This window comes from Globicephala melas, chromosome 2, assembly GCF_963455315.2.
Source record: "Globicephala melas chromosome 2, mGloMel1.2, whole genome shotgun sequence".
NCBI lineage: Eukaryota > Metazoa > Chordata > Mammalia > Artiodactyla > Delphinidae > Globicephala > Globicephala melas.
In genome coordinates this window covers 60,248,658-60,267,180 of record NC_083315.2, presented here as the reverse complement: position 1 = coordinate 60,267,180, position 18,523 = coordinate 60,248,658, and the positions used below count along the sequence as shown (strand labels likewise).

The following is an 18,523-nucleotide window of genomic DNA, read 5'->3' as shown; positions in this document are numbered from 1 at the left end:
GAATGTGAAGGAAACCTGTATAACAGCCTCAGGGCATCCCTCTCGGCATCTGGGTAAGAGTCCAGCTGTAACCAAAGGCAAGTGTGGCTAAGATGTTTCTGACTCTTTCCCCACTTCTTCCTTCCCCCATTAACAACTAGAACAACCTCCTATCCACACTGGACCTCATTCCCTCAGGTTAAAGCTCTACTGGAACAAGCTTTGGACTCAAGAGGTAAAGGACTTCCTGACAAGATTACTCACTAATTACAAAGGGGAAAAGTATCTTTACAAGGAAGAAATCTGTTGGACAACACCTTACCAAGTGATCAAACTAGCCTCAGTGATGGGACAAAGTGACGCTGTGTACTGTATGATGTAATGCTCCAAGAGAGACAGAGTCCCACCAAAATCCTGGAAAAAAGGTTTAACGCGAATCACATCAAAAGGAAACAATCAATAAATCAAAACCAATGGTTATTCTGCAAATCAACTGGCCTAGACTCTTCACAAATGTCAATATCACAAAAGACACCAGAAGTTGTGGGAACTGTCCTGGTTAAAGGAAATGAAAGAGATCTGACAACTATATGTAATATGCAATGGCTGATTAAAAATACAACTATAGGGACTTCCCTAGTGGCGCAGTGGTTAAGAATCCACCTGCCAATGCAGGGGACATGGGTTCGAGCCCTGGTCCGGGAAGATCCCACATGCTGCGGAGCAGCTAAGCCCATGTGCCACAACTACCGAGCCTGCGCTCCAGAGCCCACGAGCCACAACTACTGAAGCCCGTGCACCTAGAGCCCGTGCTCTGCAACAAGAGAAGCCACTGCAATGAGAAGCCTGCGCACCGCAACAAAGAGTAGCCCCCGCTCACTGCAACTAGAGAAAGCCTGCACACAGCAGTGAAGACCCAACGCAGCCAAAAAATAAATAAGTTAAAAAAACAACAACAACAACTATAAAGGACATGATTGGGACCACTGGAAAGCTCTGCATATGGAATTAGATAATACTTGTGTATGAATTTTAAATTTCCTGAGAGCAATCTTGTAGTGTGCCTGTAGAGAGCAACATCCTACTGAATACATACGGAAGTATTTAGGGGTGAAATGTAATGAGTGCAACTAAATCTCAAATTGTTCAGGGGGGTGTGTGTGTGCATTTATATAAAGTAAATGTGGCAAAATGTTAACTGGTGAATCTAAATGAAGGACATATGGTTGTTCATTATACTATTCTAGCACCTTTTCTGAAAGTTTGAATTTTCTTTTCAATATAAAAAGTTGGAGAGAAAAAAGAGTAAAGTGCCTCCAAATGTGATCAACAAATGTTTGCAGAGTAATAATACATCAAGCCAGTGGGGGGGAATGGCAGGAAACAGAATAAATAAAAAGAATACGAAAACAAACCACATTCCCAGTCTTACAACCTAGCTGGAAACAAAAAATATATATGTGCAAATATCAGAGGAAAAAAACTGTTAACCTGAGCACAAGTGTAAAATAGGAATTTCAAACCAGGAGCTGCAGGTAGTGTCAAATCCTCAATCTGAACCATGCCTCGCAAGACAGACAGAATTACAGTCACAATGATAGAAAAGGGAGGTGGCGGAGGAACCATGAACAAAGTTACAGAGGCTGGAAGGGTGTGACATCAGCAGATGAAAACTACCCTGCTTGGAGCCCAGAGACTGACGTGAAGGATAGTTTAGAGTAGTGGGCAGGGCCAGACTTCAGAAGGCATTAAAAGCCAAGTTGTTTTATACAAGATGAAGTTGACAGGGCTAGAAAATGAGGGCAGAAGGCCATGTAGAATTGATTTCAAGGGACAAAGGGAACCTGTGGTGTAGCATAAAAAAGTAAAAGGTCGGGCTTCCCTGGTGGTGCAGTGGTTAAGAATCCTCCTGCCAATGCAGGGGACATGGGTTTGAGTCCTGGTCCGGGAGGATCCCATGTGCCGTGGAGCAACTAAGCCCGTGCGCCACAACTACTGAGCCTGCGCTCTAGAGCCCACAAGCCACAACTACTGAAGCCTGTGTGCCTAGAGCCTGTGCTCTGCAACAGGGGAGGCCACTGCGGTGGGAGGCCCGTGCACCGCGACGAGGAGTGGCTCCCGCTCGCCTCAGCTAGAGGGAGACTGCACGCAGCAACAAAGACCCAACGCAGCCAAAAATAAAATTAATTAATTAATTAAAAAAAAAAAAGTAAAAGGTCATGACAATTTCAAGGACCACTGAGGAATAAGAGAATCCAGAGTCAGAATGAATACTGAGGATAAAGGAAAACTCCTTGTCAGAAGGAATCACTGTGTTATTAAATTAGAAAAAAAAAGGCCTCTAGGGTTCTTTCTAGTCATGATTTTTTTTTTTTTTTTTTTTTGGCTGCGTTGGGTCTCCATTGCTGCACGTGGACTTTCTCTAGTTGTGGCAAGCGGGGGCTACTCTTTGTTGCGGTGTGCAGGCTTCTCATTGCAGTGGCTTCTCTTGTTGTGGAGCACGGGCTCTAGGTATGCGGGCTTCAGTAGTTGTGGCACATGGGCTCAGTAGTTGTGGCTCACGGGCTCTAGAGCACAGGCTCAGTAGTTGTGGCGCACGGGCTTAGTTGCTCCGCAGCATGTGGGATCTTCCCGGACCAGAGCTCAAACCCGTGCCCCCCACATTGGCAGGCGGATTCTTAACCACTGAGCCACCAGGGAAGCCCTCTAGTCATGAATTTTTATGAGAAGTAAGAGGCAAAGATGGCCACAAAGTTTCAGGCTGGACACTTTAAAAATGGTGATTCCACTGAAAGAAATGGGAATGCTAAGGAGTCAAAGATATGCGAGGGGGTGAATGACTGACTTAGCTTTGATATGTTGAATTTAAGGAGGATGACGGATACACTGAAATCAAACCCCTTCCTTGCTCTGGCCAGACGCCTGTGCCTGTGAAATAGCAAAGGGCACATAATAGCTAAAAAGTCACATTTGCAGAGACCAACTCAAGTTTCTAAAATGACCAATTGGTACCTTCAACAAAACTCAGGTGTCAGGCCATAATGTGCTGGCTCCAGATCCCCCAGCCCTTAGTTTGAGTTTAAATTCTTAAATTAAAAAACTCTGGCAGCAAGTTGCCATGAGACCTTTTCCAGTAGGACTGTAGGAAGCACAAGTGTTCATTACTGCGGGAAGAGTCTAAGCCAAGACACCTGTCTCAACGGTACTGCTCTAAAACCTCCTGAGTGCCAAGGACTACAACCAAGCCCTTCAGGCTGATGACAAGTGTCCACCTGATTATCCAAGCCCAGAAACTCTGAAGGATTCCACATTAAAAGAACTTACTATTCCCTCCACTCCTGGCACTGGAGGATCTGCTAGAACCTGAGGTTCCCAAAAATCAACCAAGTCACTGTCAAGGAGGTCTGCCTGCAGAGACACAATTTCAGAAACCAGGCTCATCAGCTCTGCTCAATGAAAAGCTGTGGCGGCACTTGGTGCAGGAGCACAGGTATTGTTAATGTAGGTTTTCTGGTCCAGAACACCTTCTAGAATTTACCTCCTCATGTCTCCCCTGTGGCTCTCTTAGGATAAGAAATGTAAAAGAGGTGCCTCCCTGGGAATGGCATCCCTGTAGCACAGGGTCTAATCTGTAAACACAGGAAGGGGAATGAGGGTTGAAGGGAGATCAAGGAAGAACCCATGTGGGTTGGGTCAATGGTTTGAAAAAGCAATGGGATCATGACCATTTCCACTGCAGCAGACACTCGAGTCTCCGCGTGAGAAGGATCCTCCTCGTGAGCACGATAGCCACTGAAGGCAGTCTTCACTATCCTCAGGGTAAAATTCTTCAATGGCCACTTCTAAGCTCAAAGATTTCTTTCTTTCTGAATCCCTTTTGAACACATAAACAAACCCAAAACAGATTTCCTGATTACCTGTGTTTCAGGAGGTAAAAAACACTCTCATCTTGAAAGCATTAGGACACATCTTGAGGGACTCTGGGGACAAGAAGTAGAGGAAGGCAGACAGGGCTCAGAGGCAGAAATGGAATGCCAGCTGTGGAAAACAACTGACAGCCTGGAATGGTGAAAGCAGAGCTTGTCCTGAGACCAAGATACATCGCTACTGAAGCTCAAAGAGAAGAATAAAGAGGCAAGCCAGAAGCAGCAGAAACAAACCAACTGTGGCTTCACCGGCTACTCCCCTTCAGAATAGAACTAGAACTGCTTTTACTGAGAAAAATGAGTATGGGTAAGTGGTGCTGAACTAAGGGAGCTCAAACCAGAGTGCCTCACTCAAACTCTGACTTGATCCTTTTGCAAGACAGTAAGCAGTAACTCTACTTCAGGTCATCTTCATACACTTGCTACTCCCCAAACTTCAGCAGACACATAGGGTGGAGGCTGAGGAACATCCTTCAGGCAAAGCTGATGGGACAACTGTGGAGATTCAGTGCCTGTACCAATAGCACCCTGTTGCCTCCCATCCAGCTTCTATATACTTGAAGACAAAAGAAGGCTGCACAGTGGAAAACAAATGGCAGAAATTAAATCAGAATTCTACCTAAAATGAAGGGGTCTTGAATAAATGAACCTGAGAAGAATTTATTAGAACCCAGGGGATGAAGAATTCTAGACACTTTAAAGTCATTCCTGGTGAAAGATTTAATGAAACACTTAACTCCAACAAAATGAGGATAATAACAAAAAGGGGATAACGATGCAACCTCATAGAGATGCCATGAAAATTAACTGTGATAAGCATGTGAAGTGGTTAGAATGGTGCCCAGGACATAGTAAATACCCAATGAACATGCACTATTATGACGGTGCTCATGTTGTTTCTCCTGAACCAGGCACTTACCCTTCCTTTTCTGCCACCTCTAAATCTTGTACACACTTCCATTATTTGTCTGGTTACCCTGTGTAAGGCCCCCGAGGTGATGGACAATGACTTACCCAGAGCATCTAGAACGGTGCCTGGCACACAGTAAAAATTTTATAAATGTTGATGCTTTGAAGTAACTTTACTGAGACAGCCTTTGCACTTCACATTAAAGTCAAATATTGACTGAATAATAATTATAAGCCAGGCATTGCACTCGCTATTTTCCACATGATCTCATTTAATTGCCAAATATTATCCCACTTTACAGACAAGGAAACAGGCTCAGTAGTCCCCACGTGGCTACGTAACTCAATTCTCTGACCCTACAGAAGCCTCCTCATTGAAGCCTTTAATATTGAATAGTTAGTAAGTCCCTCAGTGTGGCAACTCTACTAATTGCTTTCTCTGGGCTCAGCCACAAAGCAATGCAAGAAGAAAATCACAAAAACTTGGCCCATTAAAACCTCATGCAATCTAACTACAACTGGACTCGCTGCCATTCTTCACACCCCACAGATTCAATGCCTTTGAATTGTTGTTCACTCAACCCTCTTCAACCTGTCTTCAATCATCAAATCCTATCAAATTCCCCTTTGTCACTTCTCTCACATCTCTGTCTTCCTTTCCATTCAGAGGTCCAAACCCCTGGCATATTAGCTATGTCACCAGTCTAACTTATCTTCCTGCTCTGGTCTCTCTCCTCAAATTTTACCCTGAATTCTATCATAAGACCAGTATTCCTAAAGACTAACAAATCTTCCTAAAGGAGATTTTGGATCATGTCTTTTTCAGAATCCTTCAGTTGCTCCTGATGGCCATAAAACAAAGGACAGCATTAGCACACAGGCTCTTTGTGCTCTGGTCTAAAGCTATTTTTAATTCCTGCTATTCCCCCACACAAAAATCTCTGCCCTGGCCAAACCAGCCACTAGCCAATCTCCCACACAGCCCTTTATCACACTACACAGCACCTGCCCAGCCTACCCATAAGTATCCTCCTCTTCCTCTCTGGTGAAATCCTGCCCATGCTTCAAGGCTTCTGTCCTGCTCCCTTTGTGAAGCCTTCCCTGATCAGCCCAGCCTTCAGGACCTCTCATGCCCCTCAACACCCAATGCATTTAACATCCACACTCTCACTGGACTCCAGGCATATATGGTATCTTTCCATTTCCTAGTACATCTTAATTACCTGGATGCAAGGACTGTCTTAGAGTGACTTACATGTAGTAAGCACAGTGTTCCGACTGGCCCACACGGTCTTAAAAATTACTTTTATAATATTATGTATGTTGAGCAAAGATTCTTCTCTGAAGCCTTACCACTCTCCTAACCGGTGTTCTTTGAGAACCTCTCACCTCTGAACACAGAGTGCTCACATGCATCTAGCATTTTATAGGCAAACTTAACCAACATGTATGCAACCACAGGATACAATTATTTAGCAGCATAGGTCCAAGCTGGAGGAATGTCTGACCATCTGTTGGAGATAGTAGCACTGTTAAAGGACCCAAAGGGGCCTTCCAGAGAGAAAAGATTTGGGTTAGACAAAGAGCTAAATTTAGCTGCTTCCTGAATGTGTTTTCCCAATCAATAGACCTTTTATAACACTGCCCCCCCCCATGCACACAGTTGGCAAAGAGTATTGCCGAGAGGAATATGAGCAATTAGAGAGTAACAGCTTAGAAACTGTTGACACCACTCAGCATGCAGTCAATGTGTAGGGCACCAGCAGCAAGCTGCCAGAATCCCGAGACCCAAGCCATTGCCAAGTGGGTAGTAAACATGTTGTTCTTTTGCTACTCTGGGAATTAGCAGAAAATAAGTATTTGGGGTTCTAGGACATGAATGACACAAGGCTAGATTGGGGAGCCAGCCAAACCACTCTCTACAACTGCAGATCTAAGCTGGTCTATTCCTGACGGAATACTAAAGAGAAAAGACTATGTAGTCTAACGGCCATTAAACTGCCCTTCCCTTCTTATATCCTTCTTTCTCTTTAACATATCTGTATTCAGAAAGGAAAGGAAATGTGATCGATAAGGTTTATAGAGACTTTAACCTCTCTGAACCTCAATGTCCTCAATCTGTTAAATGAGAAAATTATACTAGGTGATCAAGTAACCTAACACTAACATTTTTTTTTGTCCTAGCTTGTTTCCCCACATATTCCAGATAGCTTGCCTCATTCCGATACTAACGTTTGGATAGTAAATCCAACTGGAAAAGTGTCCCCAGCCAGGCACTACGTGAATAACATTGAGTAAAAACCTGCTTTGAGACTTGTGCCTTGGAGCTGGAGCAGAGACAAAATCACCTGCAGAAGCTGCTCAGCAAGATAACTGCTTGCTTGCTCTATTTCCAGCATAGATCCTGCTTGGCAAAAGGACTTCATTTCCACTCCTTATCACTGCTGAGAACAAAGAGGAAAACCAGATGGCATGAGGCTATAGGGCCTCTTGTACCCTCACTGCCATGCTTCAGTGAAATGCAACTGGTTGCTACACACCACAAGCCGCCATACCCGAGTTCTTGGCCAATGCCTAGCACATGTGGTTTGTAGTATGTCTGTTAATGGCAATTCTGGAAAAATATGAGAGGAGGGAACTTTCACTTCTGTCATTAAACAAAATGCGAACATTAAGCTGGGGAGACAGGGTATGTAGGAAGAAAAAATTCCCACCTCTCCTGTTGTCTACTTTGGCAAATGTTTTCTTAGGCTCTTTTAGATCTGAGAATCTTTCCTGATTCTTATTGCTATTCTCCCTCTGTTAGCCACTTCACTCCAAGGCAGGCTATAATCTCCCGAAGCTCAGGAATTTCAGGGAAATCACATATGGCACGACCCAACCACCTCAGCTTCCAGAGAGTGACCTGTAAAGGCAGCTTATTTTGCCACTGAGGGCAGTAAAAAGGAGAGCAGTCAAAAGGGGATGGACGGTGTATGTATAGCTGATTCACTTTGTTAAACTAACACACCACTGTAAAGCTATTATACTCCAATAAAGATGTTAAAAAAAAAAAAAGTGGATGGACAGCAGGATCTCAGTATACGACCAGACCTGATGCACGATAGCTGCCTTTGAAAAGCTTAAAACCTGGCAATTTAAATTAAGCCTGATTCTGAGCTAGGTTGTTTGCCTTAACATAGGTGATAAAAATCAAAGGAGTTCAGCAACTCACACTGTCAGTGTCACTTAAGGAAACTACCATAGTAAAGAGGCGTGCCTGCCAGAGTCTGATAGTGAAAGGCAGAAATTACTAGTCTTTCTTAACCTGACAATCTGTTTATTTCTTTTTTTTCACATGGAAGCTTTTACACTCAGCAAAACCAAATACAACAGAGCCCTACTGATGTTTACAAAAATGCCATGCCATATCTCTGATTTTCCCCCATATGTAACTAAGCTGTCTCCATAAATCTCCCTGTAACTGCTACTAGCATTCAAGGTTTATATTCCCTATATTCAAGACTCCAAGACTTCAGATGATTATTATACTCATTAAAATGATTGATTCCTCCTAAGGAATTGATAGCTCCTAAGATCATTTAACAACAATAGTTTCAATCTGTAATCTAAGAAGCCCAGTTAATAATAAGTTTGGGGGGAAGGGACAGAGATAAGGATGAGGTAGACCACCTGTCCTACAGCTGCCTCAAATGCCATGTTTGAAGAAAAGATCCAAATGCTAAAAGAAAAAACAAAACCACAAAATTAAAAATCACTGAGTTAACAGATTAGGCTATCATACACAGTGACCTACCTAATTACCTAGGCACTACACTGTCACATAAGCATTATGACTAGCCAACCCTCAATGACCAGGGCTAGCAGGAGATGAGGACAGTGTAGTAAACAAATGTAATTTATTGAAACCCTAATTTTAGCCAATGGTTTCAACTACTCAGCTCTATTTCTTACCCCAGCAAACAACCAGTGAAACAGAGTTGAAATTCTGGTAAAATCTACAGGCAGTAACAGTGAAGCCAAAGTGAAAATAGAGCTGACTATGTCAATCTAGATAGTCAGCCTCTATGCCTTTAGTTGTTAACCATAACATACTTAACAGCAGACCAGATCCTGCCAGGTATAGGATATAAATGGACATGTAGAGAAATCAGCCTCCACCCTAACCTAGTGGTAGGTAGGATGGCCACAGTCTCTAAAAGACAATATAATGGGCCAACCACCATGCCCCTTGAGTTAATTCCTACCATAAGACTCTGACTCAGAATCTGGGTCATTCTGTTTCAAGTAAAAAAAAAAAAAAAAAAAAGGAAGAGCAGCCAGTGGGATGTGGGGTTAACTTACCTGTGCAGAACTCCTTGCCCATGTTGTGGGGCACTGTGATCCGACGATAGACGATGGGCTCTGACTCCAGGATGTTCTCATCATGGCGGTACCGAGTAGGCCTCTCACTTGGGATGCCCCGGGAACGGGTACCACTTCTCCTCTCATAAGTATCAATCTCCTCAAACACAGCTGCTTTGTCAAAAAGGGCCAGGTTCCCTTCAAAATCAAAATCTGTATCTGGGATCTCCTCAATATCATCCCCAAAGCACTCGTCATCTTTATTCTTCATCTGGCCGTTCTTTAAGCCACTTTTCTTTGGAGTTGCCTGATTTGGGTGCCTGCTACTAGACGACCCTGGAGAAAAAAACACGGACTAAAGTCAGTGTGCCCACAGGAAGTGCTGAGTATAAGTGGAAAATACATTAGTCCTTTGTGGACAGTGTTACAGGAATCAATGTGAAAATGGTATAAGGCAAAGCTATTCCTAAACCCATAAAGTAGAAAAAATTACCACAAATCTCATGGAATCATAGATTTTGTATATTACCCAACTAACAGTGAATATGAAATAAGCAGTACTCCTGGAAATCTTAAGCTCTGCTCTTCATAAGGGAATTAGTAATGACCGAGGCTTTTTTGACAACTGAATATATCAAAAAAGTGGAAGGGCAAGAATATAGCAGTCTCCTCCCACAGGTCTGGGTGGTTTGATTCTGAATGTCCAGCAGTTAATTAACAGAGAAATACCCCCAGGGTAAAAGAAGGCCAAATCCTCATAACCTGAAGCTCATAGGAAGATCTCACTCAAGTGGCTCTGAATTCCATGCTTACCAAGCAAGCAATCTTCTGATTTTTTAACTCAGTTTCAGGCTAGACCCCAGTAGGAGGGAATCCCTGGGTTTAGACAGATTCCAGACCTTGAGCCAGATATACATCTACCACTATAAGTTGATATATTTTGATTTACAGGCCTGTTTTTAGATCTTTTGGTTAAGGTGATCTCTTTTCTCAAAATTTTACCACTTTTGGGTAAGCAATTTCTGAACCATCAAATGATGACAAGGACCATACTGATCTGATCCTGTAGAGGGCACACCAAGATGCATATTAACACCACAGCAGTCAGTCACTCGCTGTCTCTGAAACTCTATTTGGCCACCACATATCAGTCAACTACTCCTCTAGCAGCCAAGGCAGAAGACCCCACAGAATTCTCCAAACCATCCCTTCCCAGAGAATCCTGAACTGAGTTAATAGTTTGATCCCCATCTGATCATCCTGAAAGGATGGACCAGGTGACTGGTATGGTAAATGGAACTGCCAACATAGTCTGGATAAACATAATGTACTTCCTTTTGTGAGAACAAGCTCCTCAATTATTGAAAATACTCAAGAAGAGGTTAGAATGATCATGAGCAAACCCCCTCACACATATCATCCCAACTATACTGCTCTAACTTTACTCACAGCAACTCCCTTCTATCCAATGGACCGTGCATGAGTCACGAGACCTAGGATCTATCTGCATGCTGTATAATCTTATACCTATCACCCAACTTCTCAATTTCCTTGTATGTAAAACGATCACTGTGGTGCCCCCAGCAGGGTTTCTAGTACACAGCAGTCAGTCAATAAATATGTTTAATGTTATCAGTCAACATCAGCAAGATCAATTACAACAATTATTCTGAAAGATGTATACTGTGCAAAATATAACTCATGTCTAAGTCTTCCTAATGCCAAATATTGGTATGGAAAAGGGCTGTACTGGCAGTTAGGATGAGATTTAGGCCTCTGAAAAAAACCTAAGGCTGACCAAAATTATGAAGGGGAGGAAGAGCTGGCTGAGTCACCATAAACAGCTGAGATTACGAACCACTGAGAAGCTTGTCAAAGTCTGGGTTAAGTTCTAGTTCCGATAATTTGATAAAAACATTTAGTGAGAGCATGCTGTGTGCCATAGCCAGGTACCAGGAATACAGTACATAACCAAGACATGCTACCCAAAAAGGAAGGAGGAGAGATATATAAGCAAATAACTAAAATACAATATAATGAGAATTATAATAGAAGTTTATATAAAGTGCTACAGAAATATGGATGAGAAACAGAGCTGGATTAGGAATGCGAGAGCAAGAATGAAAATACAAGGTCAGGATAACACCATTAGCAATGTATGTAGGTGAGGGAAGAACTAGAGAAAAAAGTCCAGTTTGCAGGATTATCAATGTACTGCCTCAATATTAAATCAATAGGGACTTCCCTGGTGGCGCAGTGGTTAAGGATCCACCTGCCAAAGCAGGGGACACAGGTTCAAGCCCTGGTCTGGGAAGATCCCACATACCGCGAAGCAACTAAGCCCGTACGTCACAACTACTGAGCCTGCGCTCTAGAGCCCATGTACCACAACTAATGAAGCCCATGCACCTAGAGCCCATGCTCCACAACAAGAGAAGCCACCGCAATGAGAAGCCTGTGCATCGCAATGAAGGGTAGCCCCCGCTTGCCCCAACTAGAGAAAGCCAACACACAGCAATGAAGACCCAACACAGCCAAATAAATAAATATATTTTAAAAAATAAAAAATATTAAATCAAGATTATTAGGAAATAGGTCTCTGGCCCAGGGGTCTCTCTCCAGTGGTTGTGTGCATACCCAGGAGTGCAAAGGATGATCCACTGGGATGCAGGGAGAAGATACTGAATATTTTATTTACTTTCTTTTAACTAAAAACAGGAAGAAATTAAGCCTTATGAACTTAATGTACAGATGGAAATTGGCACCCTTATGAGGTTTCATGCCACCCAATCACTGCCAGTATTCGAACTATCTGAGGAATGAATGAGGTTCCATAACAAGAAGTGTGCCCATGCAAGTGGATTTACATCAGAATTTTTAAATTGTGGTTAAAATATACATAACATAAATTTACCATTTAAACCATTTTTAAGTGTACCGTTCGATGACATTAAGTACATTCACATTGAGCAACTATATACATTTTTAACTACTAAAGCATACAAAAATGAGGGCTTCCCTGGTGGCGCAGTGGTTGAGAGTTCGCCTGCCGATGCCGGGGACGCGGGTTCGTGCCCCGGTCCGGGAGGATCCCACATGCTGCGGAGCGGCTGTGCCCGTGGGCCATGGCCGCTGGGCCTGCGCGTCCGGGGCCTGTGCTCTGCGGCGGGAGAGGCCGCAGCAGTGAGAGGCCCGCGTACCGCAAAAAAAAAAAAAAAAAAAAGCATACAAAAATGAGTAAGTGGCTTTAAAGGATTCCTATAAAAAAGCTATGTATTGGGACTTCCTGGCGGCCCAGTGGTTAAGACTCCATGCTTCTAATGCAGGGGATGCGGGTTCAATCCCTGGTTGGAAAACTAAGATCCCACATGCTGTGCAGTACAACCAAAAAAAAAAAAAAAGCAGCTATGTATTAAAGATAATACTAATAATGCAATTATAAGTGAACAAGAGAATGGCAGACATAACACTTCCTCTATTTCCCTTATAGGCTTCTTTAACCAGACTGTTTTAAAAATGTAATCTAATCAGATCTAAGAAGACAGCCTCCCAAATTAAAAAGTAATCAAGGTTATTCCAAACATGAATCCATATGGACTACCATTGATTAACTTCACCCTAAGTGTATACTCTACATCATAGCCCTGGGGCCAAATCCAGCCCAAAACACTGCCTGCTTCTGTAAATAAAGTTTTACTGGAACACAGTTACATTCATTTGTTTACATATTGTCTAAGGCTCCTTATGTGCTACAAAGACAAAGTTAAATGTTTGAAACAGAGACCTTATGGCCTGCAAGGCCTAAACTATTTAATATCCGATCCCTTACAGAAAAAGTTTGCTCAGTCTGCTCTACATCATGCCTCTCACAGGTATTCTCTCCAACTATGACTGCCATTAAAATAAAAAAAAATTTTTTTAATTAACTGAATGTAACCAGAATTCTTTGAATCTCTGTTCTATTCAAGGTGTTAAGTGTGTCACTTGTCATTCAGACCTGTCAGCCAATACTATGCCTGGTCCACCATAAGTAAACAAGAATCTCTGCTGAATTATGAAATCAAAACAGCCATACCAAAAAACAAAACAAAACAAAAAACCCCCAAACAACAAAAGCCTCTAAAGGGGTTATAAAAAAAAAGACAACTTGAGACTGTGAGAAAGAAAGGGAACCATCAAAAACTATGCCAAGTGTGTTGCGTGACTGAAAAGGACAGGAAGATGAAGTCAACAATGATACAAGAGGGAGTATGAGGCAAGGGCTTCACAGGAAAGCAGTTCAGTCATGCCCATTATGAACTGACAATGAACTATCCTGGACCTATCAAAATGACAGATGAAGACAAGCAGTTTATCAATGGTAGAGAAGACAGTAAAAGAAGCAAAACGGGAAATCGTTTTTGGCTTGGCCACAGACTCTACAAACATAACTTACAAACCCACAGTTCTGACTTTAGAAAGTATCAAGTATTTTCTCATGCTCCCTCTGACTAAAGATCTTCCATTCATTCATTTGACAAAGATACACTAAGGATCAGCTATGTTCCAAATACTGTCAGGAAAGCAGATAGTGAAAAAAATTTCCAAGAGGAAATACTGACACCATAGGTCAGCAAGAAAAAGGTAAGAGAATATAAAGTAAATGAAAGGCAGGCTAAAATTCTCAGTTGTCTCTTATTCTTCCCTTTCCTCATACTTTAAAACAAATATTGGGAAGTCCTGGGTGAATAAGCTGTCTCAATACTTGGCTTATTCAGCCCAAAGGGCCTGGCTCTGTATTAAACTGGCCTTTGGCCACTAGGAGAGAAAAGCACTTCCTCTGGAAAAGATAAACAATGCTTCCCAGATTTCTTTACCTTTCAATTACAAGGGCCAAGTGTGTGTTAAGACTAGAGGCTGGCTGCCTTCCTGTGCCATTTTGCTGCCAGCCTTTGGCACAGAGGCCCTTTGGCCAGGACAACTTATAACAAACCCATTGTTGTGTAACACTCAGTGCCACTTATTTATTGGTTTTTGTCACACACATATTGTAAAGGGGAACTTTGTCCTGCACTTACAGCACGCTAAAGGGCACATGAAGGTCAAATTACAAATGTTTTAGTGTCGGACTCAATGGGCTTTGTGAGCAGGTTCCTGAGAGTATCTGGTACCTTCTTTTCAACTCCCAAATTCCAGGCCCTGGTAATCAGTCAACTTCTTGGGCTCCAGCAGCAGCACCAGGTTTTTCAAGTCTGGTGGATAAATGAAGCACATCCAAGGAGGTTAAGAAGTCACATTAGAACCGCAGAAGGATCATGAAAACTTAGCAAAAAGTAACTTTAAGGCCTCAGATGGTGGGATCACTGTTACACTAAACAGACCATATAACAGGCCTCAGGAGGTTTCCCTCTGCTCCCTGGGACTGATGCTCCATTCATCCACTTGACAAATATTCTAAGTGGTCAGTTCAACGACCAAAGTCACAGGAACTCCTCTTTATAACCACCCTCCCACCCCCCCTTCTTTTACAATCTAAAAGAAGAGATTAAAATCTGCTTGTGCTAAAGCTCTCATCAGTGTTGGATTAGGTAACTAGAACCAACAAATCCGTCAACAACTTATTACTAACTCTGAAAGAACAATTAAAAGCCAGAATCAACGAGAGATTATATTCCTATAGCTTTATCAATCTACTAGTCTCAACATCAATGTACATATACCAGAGAAAATTTGATTTACAGATCTCTAATAAGAAAAATACTTAATCTCTATTTCTCACTTATCCATGAAACAAACATTAATAATCTACATTACAACTGTGGTGGGAAGAAACCAATCTACTTCCTTGGAATCCTTAAAATGCTACATAAATGCTAAGTCAGTCAATCTCCGGCAGACCTTTCTACTTATCTTACAGGGTTCACAGATCAGATAAATAAATGTAACTCTGTTTTCTATCACAAACCAATTCTGAGCCACATCACATCATCCAATTCCCAGGCCACAGACATCTTCCACACAAATCTGGATTCAAAAGAAATTCTCGAAAAGAGAGTCTAACAGTTTACTGCCCATGACCTTATTTACATGCACTTAATAATATAGGAAAGGGGAATGGATCAAACAGCGAAAGCAGAAGAAGCATCAACCAGAGTACACTTATTTTTTTTAATTTTTTTAAAAAACTTTTTAGTTTAATTTTATTTTTTTGGCTGCGTTGGGTCTTCGTTGCTGCGCGCGGGCTTTCTCTAGTTGCGGTGAGTGGGGGCTACTCTTTGTTACGGTGCACGGGCTTCTCATTGCAGTGGCTTCTCTTGTTGTGGAGCACGGGCTCTAGGCACACAGGCTTCAGTAGTTGTGGCGCATGGGCTTAGTTACTCCACAGTATGTGGGATCTTCCCGGACCAGGGCTTGAACCCGTGTCCCCTGCATTGGCTGGTGGATTCTTAACCACTGCACCACCAGGGAAGCCCAACCAGAGTATACTTTTGAGAGTGACCCCACTTTTTACTATATCAGACTTGTTAAAGATCAAATAAATTACTTGTTTTGAAGTTAACTGTACTCTTTCAAGAGAGTTGCTATAATCATTAGTAACGGGGGAAGAAAAGAAAAAGAAATAAACTGACAGTCTCACCACAACACCCATCAATCACACCCCCTAGGTATTTACCCAACTCACCTAAAAACTTATGTCCACATAAAACCTGCACACAAATATCTACAGCAGCTTTATTCATAATCACCAAAAGCTGGAAGCCACCAAGACGTCCTGATATATCCATACAATGGAAAATTATTCAGCAATAAAAGGAAATGGGCTACCAAGCCACAAAAAGACATGGATGAATCTTAAATACATATCAAGTGAAAGAAGCTAGTCTGAAAAGGCTACATACTATGTGATTTTAATTATGTGATATTCTGGAAAAGGCAAAACTACAGAGGTGGAGGGTAAAAAGATCAGTAGTTGCTGGGGGAGGGGGGCGGTGGGCAGTCCCTGAGGGAAAAGGGGAAGGACTGAATAGGCGAAACACAGGGGATTCTGCAGAGTACTGTAATGAGAGATACAAGATACTATGTACTTGTTAAAACCCACAGAACTTTAGAGCACAAAGAGTGAGCCTTAATGCATGCAAATTTTTTAAAAAATCACTGAGGAGGTTGGAGGGTCCAAGGATGAAATGCTGAATGTAAGGAAACAATCTGTTACAAATACATGAAACAAGTCAATGAAGGGGGTGGGAGTATGGATTAGGGTTAGTAATTCTGATACTGTATATTGGAATTGAATAATTTAAGTCAATGGATGGCAGATGGTATGGGTTTCTCACAGTTGGAGGGAGAGGTTACAGATAAGGAAGAGGCTAGAATGATCCATGTGGTAATATATTAGACTTGCAAACATCAGTATGAACTTATATTTAGCTTAATATTATAGTAGTGAAGGTTACATAAACAAGTATTTACAGATATGTGTACATACACTGGTTGAGTATACACATATATATTTTCCTGCTCTGTCAGCTGAAGGGCGACACCCAGTAGCAATGAGCACATCTAGTGGCTAGACTGTGGTTTGTAATACCATTCTCTAGTAAAAGGAAACAGGGCTCCTTGGAGACATGGCTGATTCTAGGGCTGGGGCAGGAAATATAAAAGATAAACCTGGAGCACCTTGTAGTGCCAGAAAGTAAGGAAGTAATGGGGGAAAAAAAACCCCACCCACAATGATGGGAGCATGTCAAAGGTACACAGTAGCCAACTGGAAGAGCTCTCAGCGTCCAAAGCTGAAAGAATCTGAGTACCAAAATAAAGTGGTATTGAATTATAAGCCAAAGTATAAAATAAATACTTATAAGTCCATACTGATAAAAATAAATGATAAAAACAAATGAGAGAGAAGAAACAAATCTCTGGTGCAGAAGAATTCCAAGTAACTTATGTAGATACTCTGCATAAGTCTCCATTCCTTAGGTGTGGGCTGTACATACTGACTTCAGAGGAGAACTCTGACACACACTACCTCAGCCAGGCAATCAAGGTCAACATCAAAAGTCATAAACCATGGTGGCAGTACGTACTCTTGATATGATGTGATGAAAATGACACTTTCTCTCTGTGGTCTTCCTCCCAAAAGCATACAACCCCAGTCTAATCATGAGAAAAACATCAAATACCAATTGAGGAATATTCTACAAAACAGATGACCGGTGCTCATCATAACTGTCTAGGTTATCAAAAACAATGAAAGTCTGAGAAACCGTCAGAGCCAAGAGAAGACATGACTACTAAATGTAATGTGGTATGCTGGATGACAGCCTGTAACAAGGACACGAGGTAAAAACTATGGCAATCTGAATAAAATATAGACTTTGGTTAATGTATCAACACTGGTTCATTAAATGTAACAAATGTATCATAGTAATGTTAAGATGTTAATAAAGGGGAAAATATGTGTGAAAAATGTAATTTACAAATTGTTAATGAAGATTATCTACAAGTACATGAGAGATTATACACTGCTTGAACATTCGAACTTAACAAAGAGTCAATTTTTTGGTAAAGAAAAAATTTTTTTTTTTTTTTTTTTTTAAAGGGCAGGTACATCAACTTGGAAGCTCAGTACATTGGTTCTACCTTTCTTTTTTTTTTTTTTTTTTTTTTTTGCGCAGTACGCGGGCCTCTCGCTGTTGTGGCCTCTCCCATTGCAGAGCACAGGTTCCGGACGCGCAGGCTCAGCAGCCATGGCTCACGGGCCCAGCCGCTCCGCGGCATGTGGGATCCTCCCGGACCAGGACACGAACCCGCGTCCCCTGCATCGGCAGGCGGACTCTCAACCACTGCGCCACCAGGGAAGCCCCTTTTCTATTTATTTAGAAAAAAGGTTTTGTTTTTTTTTCTTAAAGAGAAAATAAAGCAAAGTACAGAAGGCTGAAGTCTAAATGGAAAAAGTCATTTTGTATCCAATAATTGTACAGTTTTTCAAAGGATACAGAAGAACTAACAACTCAATTTCAGTCTCAGATCTTCAATCATTGTCAATTCAGATAGTTATTTAAGAAGCACTGAAGGAAAAGTGCCTTGAAATACCTTTTTTTTCCCTCAAAATTCCAATAGTTTAGTCACAGAATCAGGCATTTTCAAAACTTAAAAATGTTGGCTTCTGAAGGGCCACGCAGATTCTAGTGAATCTTCTATAATTCACTATTATAACTTTATTCTAGTAAATATTCAATATGTTAAAGAGCATACCTGACTCTTGTGAATTAACTACGGTTCTATAATGAGCAAATGACATTCAACAATTTGTCGGTACCAAACAAAATTGGGCATTAACACACACCAGTGTATGCCCTCCTTGGTGTGCCGGCAGGGACAGTGAA

At 41.9% G+C, this 18,523-nt stretch overlaps 1 protein-coding gene across 2 annotated transcripts in view; it reads right to left on the bottom strand.

The window, feature by feature from the left end:
- Positions 1 to 18,523, bottom strand: part of EDC3 (enhancer of mRNA decapping 3) — a 52,188-nt gene that overhangs the window by 12,890 nt on the left and 20,775 nt on the right. For both annotated transcript variants that reach the window (XM_030874990.2, XM_030874989.2), the window contains one exon: positions 9,159 to 9,494. In XM_030874990.2, coding sequence (XP_030730850.1) covers positions 9,159 to 9,494 — 336 coding nt within the window. The remainder of the gene's footprint in view (positions 1 to 9,158; positions 9,495 to 18,523) is intronic.